The 12498-nt window shown below is 39.2% G+C and overlaps 1 protein-coding gene across 6 annotated transcripts in view; it reads right to left on the minus strand.

The window, feature by feature from the left end:
- Positions 1 to 5358: 5358 nt before the first annotated feature.
- LOC104586690 (exosome complex component RRP41 homolog) overlaps positions 5359 to 12498 on the minus strand; it is a 29523-nt gene continuing 22383 nt past the window's right edge. For 5 of the 6 annotated variants that reach the window (XM_088893393.1, XM_088893392.1, XM_010243997.3 and 2 more), the window contains 6 exons: positions 7427 to 7505; positions 7238 to 7274; positions 6529 to 6645; positions 6339 to 6424; positions 5849 to 5938; positions 5359 to 5635 (listed from right to left, as the gene is read on the minus strand). In XM_088893393.1, the coding sequence (XP_088749519.1) occupies positions 5588 to 5635; positions 5849 to 5938; positions 6339 to 6424; positions 6529 to 6645; positions 7238 to 7274; positions 7427 to 7505 (457 nt within the window). In that variant the 3' untranslated portion in view covers positions 5359 to 5587. The remainder of the gene's footprint in view (positions 5636 to 5848; positions 5939 to 6338; positions 6425 to 6528; positions 6646 to 7237; positions 7275 to 7426; positions 7506 to 12498) is intronic. The other variant, XM_088893395.1, reaches the window with a different exon arrangement.

Genomic DNA, 12498 nt, shown 5'->3' on the forward strand with positions numbered 1-12498 from the left:
TTATCTTAATTGAAGTAATTCGAAGTCCACAGGCCTTTTAGAACCACTCCAATGCTACCGGCGGTTACTCCTTTTCCAAGACCGCTAACGACCCGCCGATCATCAAAACGTATTGCATTTTCTTCCCGATAGGCGATTAATAACAAATTAACAAGCACACAAACAAATAGGCCCCCCTCCACTGTTTCACCAATAATAACTACTGCCATCAACAAGACTAATTCTAACAAACACATGAAATAACAAGAAGAAAAGACTAAGCACAACTCCGTAAGCATGCACTACACTAAAACCAGAGACCTTGTTACTTTTTTATTCTGTATGCTTAAAGGACACGACATTAGGTCAAAAGGACTGGTCGGGACGCTGGTTAAGCTACCCAACTTACTGGAATGTTGATGCTTGCTTTTTGTCTGAAAGACATGAAAGAGAGAAATAAATAAGACAGGGTGGTGGCAGAGATGAAATTGAAACAGGAGAGTGAGGATGAAAGGAGGATTGGATGAGTTTATATAATATATTATGAAATTGAAACGCCAGGGACCTCCTGGCAACACTGCTTGTGCAGACTCCAAATCTTCTCCCCAAGTAGATCGATGGCATCATCAGTCACATAATCGTAGGTCAAGCAACATGCCAACATCCATGCTCACGAGTTCTGGTGAGCATTGTTGAGTGGGCCGACTTGTGTTTAGTTTATTTCCTTTTAAATTAAGATGTTGTTGGGCCTTGGGCCCATTAGTCTTTATTTTCTAAAGAGTTGTAATTACTTAGGTTGAGTTGCCGCCCTACTTAGGGCATCTTTGTAATATCTCATACTTAAGTTAATTATAAATAGAATGAGGGGCTGGCGGCTAGGGTTAAGTCAATCTATCCTAGTCGACCTTCTTCTCCTTTCTTCCCTTTTCTTTGTCTCTTGCTGAAATCCCCAACTTTCTACTCTTCCTTTCACAAGAAGCTTGGCCGAAATCAGCACATAAGGTTTTCTACTTGGTACCAGAGCGGGTTGAAGGTTCTTGAAGAGATTCGTTCCTGCAGCCCTAGATCGGCCAACTGCATGGAGATTTAAGAGGCTGATCAAAGCTTTCAGGTAAGCCCAGTTTTTGGATTTTCTTGGTGGATCTATATGCCCTATAGCTGGTCTAGGGTTTCTCATCAGAATCAGGAAAAACTAGAGAAAGGGGAAGAGTCCTGATTTTGTTGGACTCTTCAATTTTGACCTAGGTAGTGGCGCCCTATTTTTTTTAGGGTTCCTCTGGGTTTTTTGTAAGGGGCGATTCAAGTTCCATGTGGTTTGGAGGCCTCTAGAGAGGGCGGTTACTTCTTCTCTCTCTTCTCCCCGTCCCACCGAAAAGGAATCTTTCGTGGGAAGAAAGTCTAGGACACCAAAGGAGTGTCGTTGGTTCCAGAAGGTATTCTGTTTATTCTTGATGCATTTTTTAGCTGTTTTCTGTACCTCTTTGAGACACATGAAGGGACACAGAGTTGAATATAAGCCCGGGAATGAAATGAAACCAGTGGAATGAAGTGCTGGAGACCCCTTCGAAGCCGGAACCATTACTACAGTTAGATTGGATGATACAAATTACTTGGAATGGTCCCAATCTGCAAAGATGGCCATTGGGGCTCATGGAAAACTGGGGTATATTATTGGTGAAGAGGTAAAACCCGAAACTGGCAACTCCCGGTGGATGCAAGAAAATTATATGATAATGACATGGTTATGTAATTCTATGTTGCCACATATAACTAAAAACTTTTTATGGGCAAACACTGCTAAGGAGATATGGGATGGGGTGGTAGAGACCTATTCACAGAAGGAGAATGTTGATAGGGCTTATCAACTAAGAAATCAGATTATTGCTACTAGGTAGGGAGATAGATCTGTTGCAGCTTATTTTTCAGTCCTTAAAACCCTATGGCAGGAGATTGATCATCTAGAGACCTTTGCTTGGGAAACCACCAAGGATGCAGCTACCTATCAAAGACACTTAGAGAAGTATAGGGTGTTCGAATTCCTTGCTGGCCTTAACCCTGAGTATGACATTGCACGACAGCATCTTCTTTCCAGGGACAGTGTCACTCTCTCCCAAGCATATGCATTCGTGTCAGGGGAGGAGTGCAGGAGGGATGTAATGATGAAGAATCTCATGACTGATCAATCTGCTATGGTAAGTGCTGTGAAACCTAAACAAAACGGCAATAAGAACAAGAAGGAAGACAAAAGGGACTTAGTCTGTGACTACTGTAAGAAACCGAAGCATACAAGAGATACTTGCTGGAAGCTTCACCCACATCTTGTGCCAACCAGATTGAAGAATAAGAAAGGAAATGCACATATGGCAGTTACTGGTGACACTCCGGCCCCTCCTACTACAGCTGCCTTGGAGTCTGTTGCAGCTGGTGCAGTAAGGGCCGAGCTTGAGAGGTTTGGGTTACTTCTGAATCAGAGGGATACAACTAGTTTCAATTCAGCCGCAACCGAACAACAAGGTATAGGTAACACAAGTCGGCCCACTCAACACTCCCCCTTCATAAGGAGGTTGATTCCACTACAGCAGAACTCACACCACTTCCCGTCGATCCCTTGGAGACTCCAGATTCGACTGATACAGATCCAGGTATTCCTCTTGATCCCTCTACTATTTCAGTTCCCATTGGTCCCACTAACACTGTTACAGATAACCTTGATCTCTCTATTGCTCTTAGAAAAGGGAAGAGGAAGTGCACTGCTCATTGCATATCACAATACTTATCCTACAGTAGACTTTCTCCTTCCTACCGTGCTTTTCTCTCTTCTCTTGATTCCGTGTCTATACCCAAGGGTGTTAGTGAGGCTCTCTCCAAACCTGAGTGGAAGGCAACTATGCAAGAAGAGATTGAGGCTTTGATTAAGAATCAGACATGGGAGATTGTGGACCTACCAGAAGGCAATGAGATAGTTGGATGCAAATGGGTTTACACAGTAAAGTATAAGGCAGATGGAAGCATAGAGAGGTACAAGGCAAGACTTGTTGCAAAAGGATACACACAGACCTATGGCATTGATTATCTAGAGACTTTTGCACCAGTTGCAAAGATGACCTCTGTTCGGATACTCCTTTCTCTTGTTGCCTCATACTCTTGGCCCTTGTTTCAACTGGATGTGAAGAATGCTTTCCTAAATGGGGATCTGCAAGAAGAGGTGTATATGGATCTTCCAGCTGGTTTTTATGATAATGCTAAAGAGGGAAAGGTATGCAAGCTGAAGAAGTCACTATATGGCTTGAAACAATCCCCTAGAGCATGGTTCGACAGATTCAGAAAGGCCCTGATTGTTTTTGGCTACACTCAAACTCAATATGATCACACCTTGTCTGTGAAGCGTAGGGGATCCTTGGTGTCAATCCTAATTGTTTATGTGGATGATATTGTTGTCACTGGGAATGATATGAGTGAGATTGATAGTCTGAAGAGGAACCTGCATAAGGAATTTGAGATTAAGGACCTTGGAGAACTGAGATACTTCTTAGGCATTGAAGTTGCAAGATCGAAACATGGAATTTTTATCTCTCAAAGGAAGTATGTCTTGGACATTCTCCAAGAAACAGGGAAACTTGGAACAAATGCAGCTAGCACCCCCATTGATCAGAACCACAGAATCAGTGCATCAGAAGGTGAACCAGTAAAGGACCTTGGGAGGTACCAAAGACTTGTGGGCCGGCTACTATACTTGTGCATGACAAGACCGGACATCTCCTATGCAGTAAGTGTAGTGAGCCAATACATGCATGCTCCACGAGACCAGCACTGGAAGGCAATTGACAGGATCCTTGCTTATCTGAAGGGACATCCAGGCAGAGGCATGTTGTTTACTGATCATGGACAGCTCAAGCTAGAGACCTATACAGATGCGGACTGGGCAGGATGCCTCGATGACAGAAGATCAACTTCAGGAGTGCACCCTAGTTGGGGGCAACCTAGTCTCATGGAAGAGTAAAAAACAAACAGTTGTGGCAAGATCAAGTGCAGAAGCCGATATAGGGCCATGGCACATAGAGTTTCAGAACTTCTCTGGATCCGTTCTCTATTGGAAGAAATCGGTGTTCAGGCAGAAGAACCTATAATGCTATACTGCGATAACCAGGCAGCAATTAATATTGCTCATAATCCAGTCCAGCATGACCGAACTAAGCACATTGAAGTAGATAGACATTTTATCAGAGAAAGGGTAACTTCTGGAAAAGTTTGTCTTCCATACATTTCTTCTGATCTGCAGCTTACTGATGTCCTCACAAAAGGCGTTGCAAAGAATAAGCTGGAGCATGATCTACGCAAGTTGGGGATGTATGACATCTACTCCGACTTGTGTTTAGTGGGTCGACTTGTGTTTAGTTTATTTCCTTTTAAATTAAGATGTTGTTGGGCCTTGGGCCCATTAGTCTTTATTTTTTAAAGAGTTGTAATTACTTAGGTTGAGTTGCCGCCCTACTTAGGGCATTTTTGTAATATCTCATACTTAAGTTAATTATAAATAGAATGAGGGGCTAGCAACTAGGGTTAAGTCAATCTATCCTAATCGACCTTCTTCTCCTTTCTTCCCTTTCCTTTGTCTCTTACTGAAATCCCCAACTTTCTACTCTTCCTTTCACAAGAAGCTTGGCCAAAATCAGCACATAAGGTTTTCTACTTACAACCATGATAAAGCATTTGAAAAAAAAAAACAAAGAATAAGAATAGGCTGCCTAACCATCATCTTGAATCTTGATCATATACAAATATACAATGCCGTGTTAACATTTCTCAATTCTAATAATACCAAGTTAACTAACAAAATTGAGCTCTAGCCACTAGTCTTTGGAGGTAATATTTCTCTGAAATATCTCACTGTAATGTAAGAAAATAGGATTATTATCAGCGAAGCAATACTTGCTGCTCTTGTGCCATTGACAAAATTTGATCCGAACTGTTTTCATTCCTGAGAGGGTTAAAATATTGATAAAATATTGTCAATACATATTACATTTTTGGCAGAGGGACATGTTACACCACTGATAAATTATTATACCCCAATTTGACATCAAAGAGCATCGCAAGGTAAGTAACAAGTTATCCTCAAACGAAATTCAGGAGCCTAAGCAAAGAGAATAAAGCATGCAACCGCTAAGAGAGTCATTAATGGTTCTTGAGCCCGAGGTCAATACTGAGGTAAATTGATGGAGAATCCTATGCGCTGGGAATTTAAAAACCAGTTAGAGTAGCATGATGATGAAGTTTACAGCTGCCTTGTCAGAAATCACCTTGGGCTCAAGAAATTGTTGTTTCAAAAAGAATTCAAAAATGTCAAGCCAAATAAATTTCTGGGTCCCATCCACCATATTTTACTGAACAAGGAATAGAACACCATTTCATAGATTGAGTCTATGCTGGTCTATGGCATACAAATAAGAAAAACCTAACTGGCAATTTGTGCCACATTTGGACTAGAGATCCATCGATCTGGCATTACAAGTACATTGTTGCAATAATTAAATCAATTTTAATTATGAAAGTAATATCAAATCATTACATTTGCAGGACGGACTCAAGCTCCTTAGATGATGAAAGATTATCTGCCCCGGCGGTATTCCAGTTGCTTGGTATTCTCCAGCAGTATCTGTCAAGAACAAAGGTAAATATCAATAGCACCCACTGGACTTGTGGAATGTATCAATTTATATTTCCTCAAGAATCGCAGTTTTATTAAACATATTAAAAGAAAATGTAATTTAACTGCAATGAAATATAAAGCTTATGGAAGCAAATACATTCAAATAGCAAAGAGCATGTATGTAAATCTTGCACATGGTCAACCTAGCAAAAACCTCACCTCTCGAATGTAGTTTGCAACTGCTTTGCACCCTTCTATTGCAAGTTGCATGACATTTTCAAAGATGTCCATGGGTAGTTTAGCATCCATCTGTAATAGATTGTTCTAGAAGTTAAAATTCTATGCAAAATTCAAAAAAGCAATAGTCAAATTCAAAACAGAAAATCTTGATTTAATCAAGGACAGAGTGCATGATAAAAGTTGGCAACTTCAAAATGTTGACGCATCCAAAAACATTCCAGATCTGATGTGTTGGTTAAGTCAAAATAAGACCACAGTGAATTAAATCTAATAAGCAAACCTGCATACAAATCTGGGGTCCTTTTAACTGAAAATTTCAGAATAAAAAGTATAACCATCTCTTACCAGTAACCAAAATGACAGTACACATACTATGTCATTTTCAAAAGGAATTATACCGTAGTCAAATATCATGTTTGAAAATTAAGGACAGAAGACCAATCAAAGAAATGAAATATCAGATTGGAACCTGAAGGAGTGTCACTTTATCTGACTTTGATAGAATTCCTACAGTGACATCAGGGCCCCCAGCACTATCTTCTACATAGTTCAGATCTGCCCATATCACAAAAAATAAATAAACAAATAAATGAGAAGTCTAAGAGCTCAAATATATGAACTATGAAATACTTCTGAATAACAAATATAAGGAAAAATACCCAGCAAAGGAGTACTGTTGAGATATCCAGCACTACAGGAAGTGATGAGGTCACACATTGGAATCCCAGCATCTGCAAGAGCCAGAGTTGCAGCATTGATGCATGCAGATCTTGTTCCTACATACAAAGATGACTACTGCAACAGTTTATCAACAAATACAGAAATCGGAATCAAGAAAAAGGAATTAATTGAATCATAGTTAATTAGAAGTTTTTGTTTTGAAGATTATAATTAATTAGAAGTTCAAAATGATAAAAGAAAATATTGTAAAAAGCCATCAACCTCTTACGGTATTTTCTTAGAATTCTCAGGAAGAATTGAAAATAAAAAAAATGTTTGAAATCTAATACTTATTAAACTTAAAGAAATATATTTGATCTGTTTACTCTGCCCGTGTACTGTATATTAATGTCAGCATCCAAAAGGGTTAGACATGCCATCCATTAGGGTGGTTCCCCATGGCTGACAAAAGTGAAAAGAGTTGGGTCACTCTGAACTTAGCCTTTTTTTGTCATTTGAACTTTTCCTTCTTTTTCCTATTTGCATGTGTTTGATAAAGATAGAATGAGTCTTGTCATAAGCTAGACCCAAGATAATTTAGGTATCACCCAAGCTTTTACTTTCCACTTTTTCCTATTGGGCTACATTGTTATTGTTGCTTCCGTAGTTTCCTTTGTTGCAAATTTGCAAAAGAGAGCTTCTGCTTACCTCCATCAGCTTGTAGAACTTGGACAAATATGTCTATCTGAGATGTAAATATAAACAAGCATTAGAAGAAAGAGAAAATATATCTTACAAGCATACAGAAAGGAGCTTTAGAAAATTGAGACCCCAAATAAATGTGGAGAATGTCCCCATGCAGAACAGACAGCTAGGCATACAGAGATGTAAAAAAACCTGAGAACGAGGCATTAGGTGTGTCAATATGCATGCTTCCATGGTTTGGCAAATGACAAGGGATATCTCCATTGATCGCCTATACATGATAAAAGAATCATTTGTGAAACAACAAGAAAAAGAGCCTTTTGTTTATGGAGTAAATCTATTTACAAGATAACAAGCAATAGATCCACCTTTGATCTGGTAAACTATTGCAACATTGGCTTTCTAACAATATGACAAATTTCATCTTGTAAGAAACATCATATAGTACAAATAGTGCAAAATAGTATACTAAATTTCAAAACTAGTGCCAAAGATACCTGTTCCAAAAGAAAGTGGTTAAGCATCCAGCCAGAGCAAGAATATTTTATCATGATAGTTTCTAGACAAAACATCCAAGGGATTTTGGTGATTATAGAAAATTATAGAATAAAGATATTTTTCAGGTTGTGTATATACTCTTATTACTTTGTGAAGATCATTAGCATATTGCTTCTACCCCAGGACATAGATTTGAAAAGGGGTCTAGAAAAAATAATGGCATCTCCAGATTTCTTTTTCTTTGATCAATAACAGAAATTGTATTCATTGAAAGCATTAAGAAAGATGGATGGTCAACTCTTGTATCTCTCCCAAAAGATGAACAGGTTATGAACAAGCCTAAAGTAATTGATTTCTTCCCACCCCTTGTTTTGCCAAAGAATTAGCATCTCTTTTCACACAATGCAAAGTGACCTCTAGCCCTTGGAGCAGCCTTCTAATCCTCCTCTTCTCGTGAATATATTCCCACCATCCCTCATCCTCTTCCTTTTGCAGCCATCTAATCACCAACTTTGAATCACCCTCAATTGAAAGCTTGTGGATATTCAAGTCCTTTGCTTTCTGTATTCCTTCCATGATAGTAAGTATTTCAGCTCTTAGAGAATCACCTATCCATATTGGACCGGAGAATAGAGCAATAATTTTTCCATCCTCAGTTCTGAACACACCTCCAATACCAGATGGTCCTGGGTTGCCTTCACTGCTACCATCAAAGTTCGACTTAATGAGACCTCTTAAAGGTGGGGACAATTGAATCCTATAAGTCACCTTAAGAGAAGAAGAAACAGCAATTTCCTTCCACTTCGTTATCAACTCACCTGCTGGAATGTCCTCAAACAGCTTCAAGGTTTTCACCCAATGAACCACTCTGATGGATATGGCTTCTATCATCGCTTCCCTACTCCTTTCTTTTTCCATCATTATTCTTTGATTCCTTTCTTCCCAAAAAGTCCAACAAACTGCCACCCTTGTGCATTGCCATAGAATTCTACCTCTCTTCTTCAGCCATCTAACAAAGGTAGAGGAGAATAGACTTTGAACAGTAGGTGGGGGATTCCATCTGCACCCAAACAAAGAGAAACCATTCCCAAATTGAAGAATAAAAAGGGCAGGAGATTAATAAATAATAGCAGGACTCACTGTTAGCCTTACAAAGAGGGGCACCAGGAGGGTGAAAGACACCAGCCAAGTCTTTTTCTTTGAAGCAAGTCAATTGTGTTGATTCTTTCCAAATACACTTCCGGCAAAAACCACCAATCCTAGGTGGAATAGGTGTGATCCATACCGCTTTAACAGGAAAGAGCTCCCCAAACTAACCCTAGATTGTATCAAATTCAAGAAAAAGAAGGCACAGGTAAAGGAACCATAGGGAGAAAGGGTCCAAATTCTGCAGTCACTTTTTGAATGATCTGACACTACTTTCTCAAGATTTTGAAAAACAAGTATGAGACACTGCAAAATTCATTCTCCCGAAAACCTCTAAAACCTAAATCCCAGCCAAATGTAACAGTAGAGCTAGAAGGAATCAAATAAGATGAGATGGACTCCCCCCACCAAGTAGAAAGGGCAAGAAGGATGGCATGAATGGATTTCCACAAAGAGGCTCTTGTAGCTCTAGCCAAGATTCCATATTCCCACCCGCTTGCCGCAAGCCCATGGATACTAACAACTTACTTTTGCCCACAATTTATCTCTTTCCAAAGGCAAACTGCAAAGCCATTTCCCTAACAAGGCAGTGTTTCTTTCTTGAATGCTCCCAAGATTTAAGCCAATATGTTTCTTGCTTCTACACAACACTTCCCATTTAACTCTATACTCCCTTTCCTCCCCTGGTTCCCACAGGAAATCCCTCACTAGTTTCTCAACCCTTTTAGTTACTACCACTGGAATCCAGAACATAGATAGAAAGTACACAGGCAAATTAGCTAATGTGGATCTAACTAAAGTAATTCTCCACCAAAGACAAATAGCACTTCTTCCAAGGAAGCCAATATTTTCACAAGTCTTTCAATCACAGGCCTCCAAAAATTACTCCCTCTCGGGCTCCCCCCCCCCCCAAGGGTAAACCCAAGTAGTTCATTGGCAATCGTGTGACTGAACAACCCAGAATTTCTGATCTCTCTCTAAAATCACCCTCTCCTCCATATTTAAACCCAAAAATTTCACAATCCATTTTATATTTCTCACCCATCTAATGTCACCCCCTTCGCAAAAAGGATTGTATCATCAACAAATTATAGGTGAGTAAGTGGTATCTCATTTCTTCCTATCCTCGAACCCCTAGTCAAAGATCTGCCATCTGCTCTAGCAATCAATCTACCCAGAACATCTACTATAATAGTGAAGAGAAAGGGAGATAGTGGGTCTACTTATCTAAGCCCTCTTAATGCAGGAAAGTGGTCCATAAATGCTCCATTCACCAAAATTGAATAATGGAAAGTCCTAACAAACCCTACGATCCATTTACACCATCTAACCTCGAATCCACAGTTCTTCATAACCTCCAATAGGGGGCGATGCCTAGGTGACTAGGTGCTTTTCAAAGAGCACCTCACCCAAACACCAAGAAAATATATGTTAGGCACATGCTTAGGGGACTGAAACACATACATAATATATAATATTTATTAAATGAAAATAGATATAAAATATATAAAATTTTATTGGTTCGTTTTAGTTTTTATAATAGAATTCGTTGCATGTTATCATGTTTTTGTTGTGAGGAAAGTAAAAGCAAAATAATCTTCGAGGGTTTAACTTTGACAAAAGAATCGAACCGAGGAAGAGGAGAGAACAACATCACACCATCATTCCCAGACAGTCCTCTAAGTCAAGGTGAGTTAATCAGTTTCCTGATTAACTCAGCCCCTCTTCATTCTGCTCTCTGTTTCCCGGATTAAAATAATGGTTACACCCCATTTTTCTCTTCCTTTTTGTATCTTTTCCCCAAGTTTTTTTAATCATTTTATTGGACTAAAACAGGGGCTCCACCCCCTTCTTTTGTTCTTAAATTTTTTGCATGTTTCAAGTTTTCATTATCGGTGTCTGAAACATGAGCTCCGCCCTCTTTTATTCTTCATATTCTTCTTTTATTTTAGTATTTTTTTCACCATCTTTTCTAGGTCTAGAATAGGGGCTCCACCCCTTCTTTTCTTCTTCATATTTCTTCTTTTGTTTTAATATCTTTTTACCAGCTTTTCTAGGTCTAGAACAGGGGCTCTGCCCCTTACTTTTCTTCTTCATTTCCTTCTTTTATTTTAGCACTTGTTCTCATCAAGCAACACTGCAATAAATTTAAGCACAAAAGTAAGTGCATAATACATAAAACCAAAAAAACTAGTTCATAAGAGGTAGAAATTCATCGGCTTCTTATTTTTAAATTCCATTGCCTAGGCAAGGGCTAAGCGCCCGCCTAGATGCCTAGGTGCCTAGCTGCCTGGGCGCCCCATGGTCGCCTAGCCTCACCTTGGCACCTTGAAAACTATGGAATCCCCAATCCACCAAAGCATAGTTCTTTTCCAGTTCCAATTTATAAACAAACCCTTTCCTTCCGACCCTCTTCAGCTCCTAGACACTCTCATTTGCAATTAAAATTTGATTAATGATTTGCCTGTTTTGAACAAAGGCCCCTTGTTCATGAGAAATTATAGTTGGAAGGACCTCCCTCACGCTCAAAGAAAGCACCTTAACAATGATCTTGTATAGACTATTAATCAAGTTGATTGGTCTAAACTCTTTCGGGTGCACATCATTCTTTTTTGGTGCCAACACAATGAATGTAGAATTAAGCCTCAAATTGATCACTCCCCTATCAAAAAATTCAAAGAACGCATTTTGAATATCAGCTTTCAAAATCTCCCAACAATCTTGGTAAAAAAGCCATTGCAAAACCATCAAGACCAAGAACTTTAGATTTATCCATAGAGAATATTGCATCCTTTATCTCCTCCAAATCAAAGCTTCTTCCCAACCAGTTTTTATGTTCTTCAAAAAGGGTAAGCCATTCTAAACCATCAAGCCAGATTCTCCCTTCTAATGGATTTCTAAAGATTGATTTGAAATGGTTCACAAAAGCTCTAGCAATATTAGAATGTTGAGTGATTATGTTACCATTCACCGCCAATTTTGATATAAAGTTTTTCCTTCTCCCATTTTTCAGTGCATGAAAGAATTTAGTGTTCCTATCCGCCTCTTCTAACCATTTGCTCCTAGATTTCTCTCTCCAGCTAATCTCTTCCTTGAGGAATATATCCTCTAGTTGCTTCCTCAAAGCCCACCTCTCAGCCTTATCTCCTTCCTCAAAAGAGTCTATACCTTCTTTTGCATCCAAGTCCTCAATTTTATTGATTAATTCTTAATTATTTTCTTCTAGTCTTCCAAAATGTTGGATATTCCACTCTTTAATCTTGCTTTTACTTCCTTCAACTTCCAGTGGAATTTCATGCCTTCACAATTCACCCTTGGGCTACTTGTTAGAAGGGTTAGAAGTCATATTAGACATGGGCGAACCAGATCTAGTGGCTGGCCAAATTTTAAAAATTTTCTAACACATCCCAATAACCAGTTTTCCGGTGATTTTGAAATCTGAAATGTCGAGATCAATCTCGTACTGAACCAGACCAGATTTGAAACCCAAGTTAATTTCTGATCGTACCTGATACAGAGTCCACAAATGCAGCTCCCAAAATGGTAGTCCATGCCCAATGTCAAACCCGAACTGGCATCCCGCTGAAGATGGTGCAATAGTGAAGTGAAGCCGATTCAAC

The sequence above is a fragment of the Nelumbo nucifera genome, chromosome 8 (genome assembly GCF_055504915.1).
Source record: "Nelumbo nucifera cultivar China Antique chromosome 8, China Antique-T2T, whole genome shotgun sequence".
In the NCBI taxonomy this organism is placed as follows: Eukaryota; Viridiplantae; Streptophyta; class Magnoliopsida; order Proteales; family Nelumbonaceae; genus Nelumbo; species Nelumbo nucifera.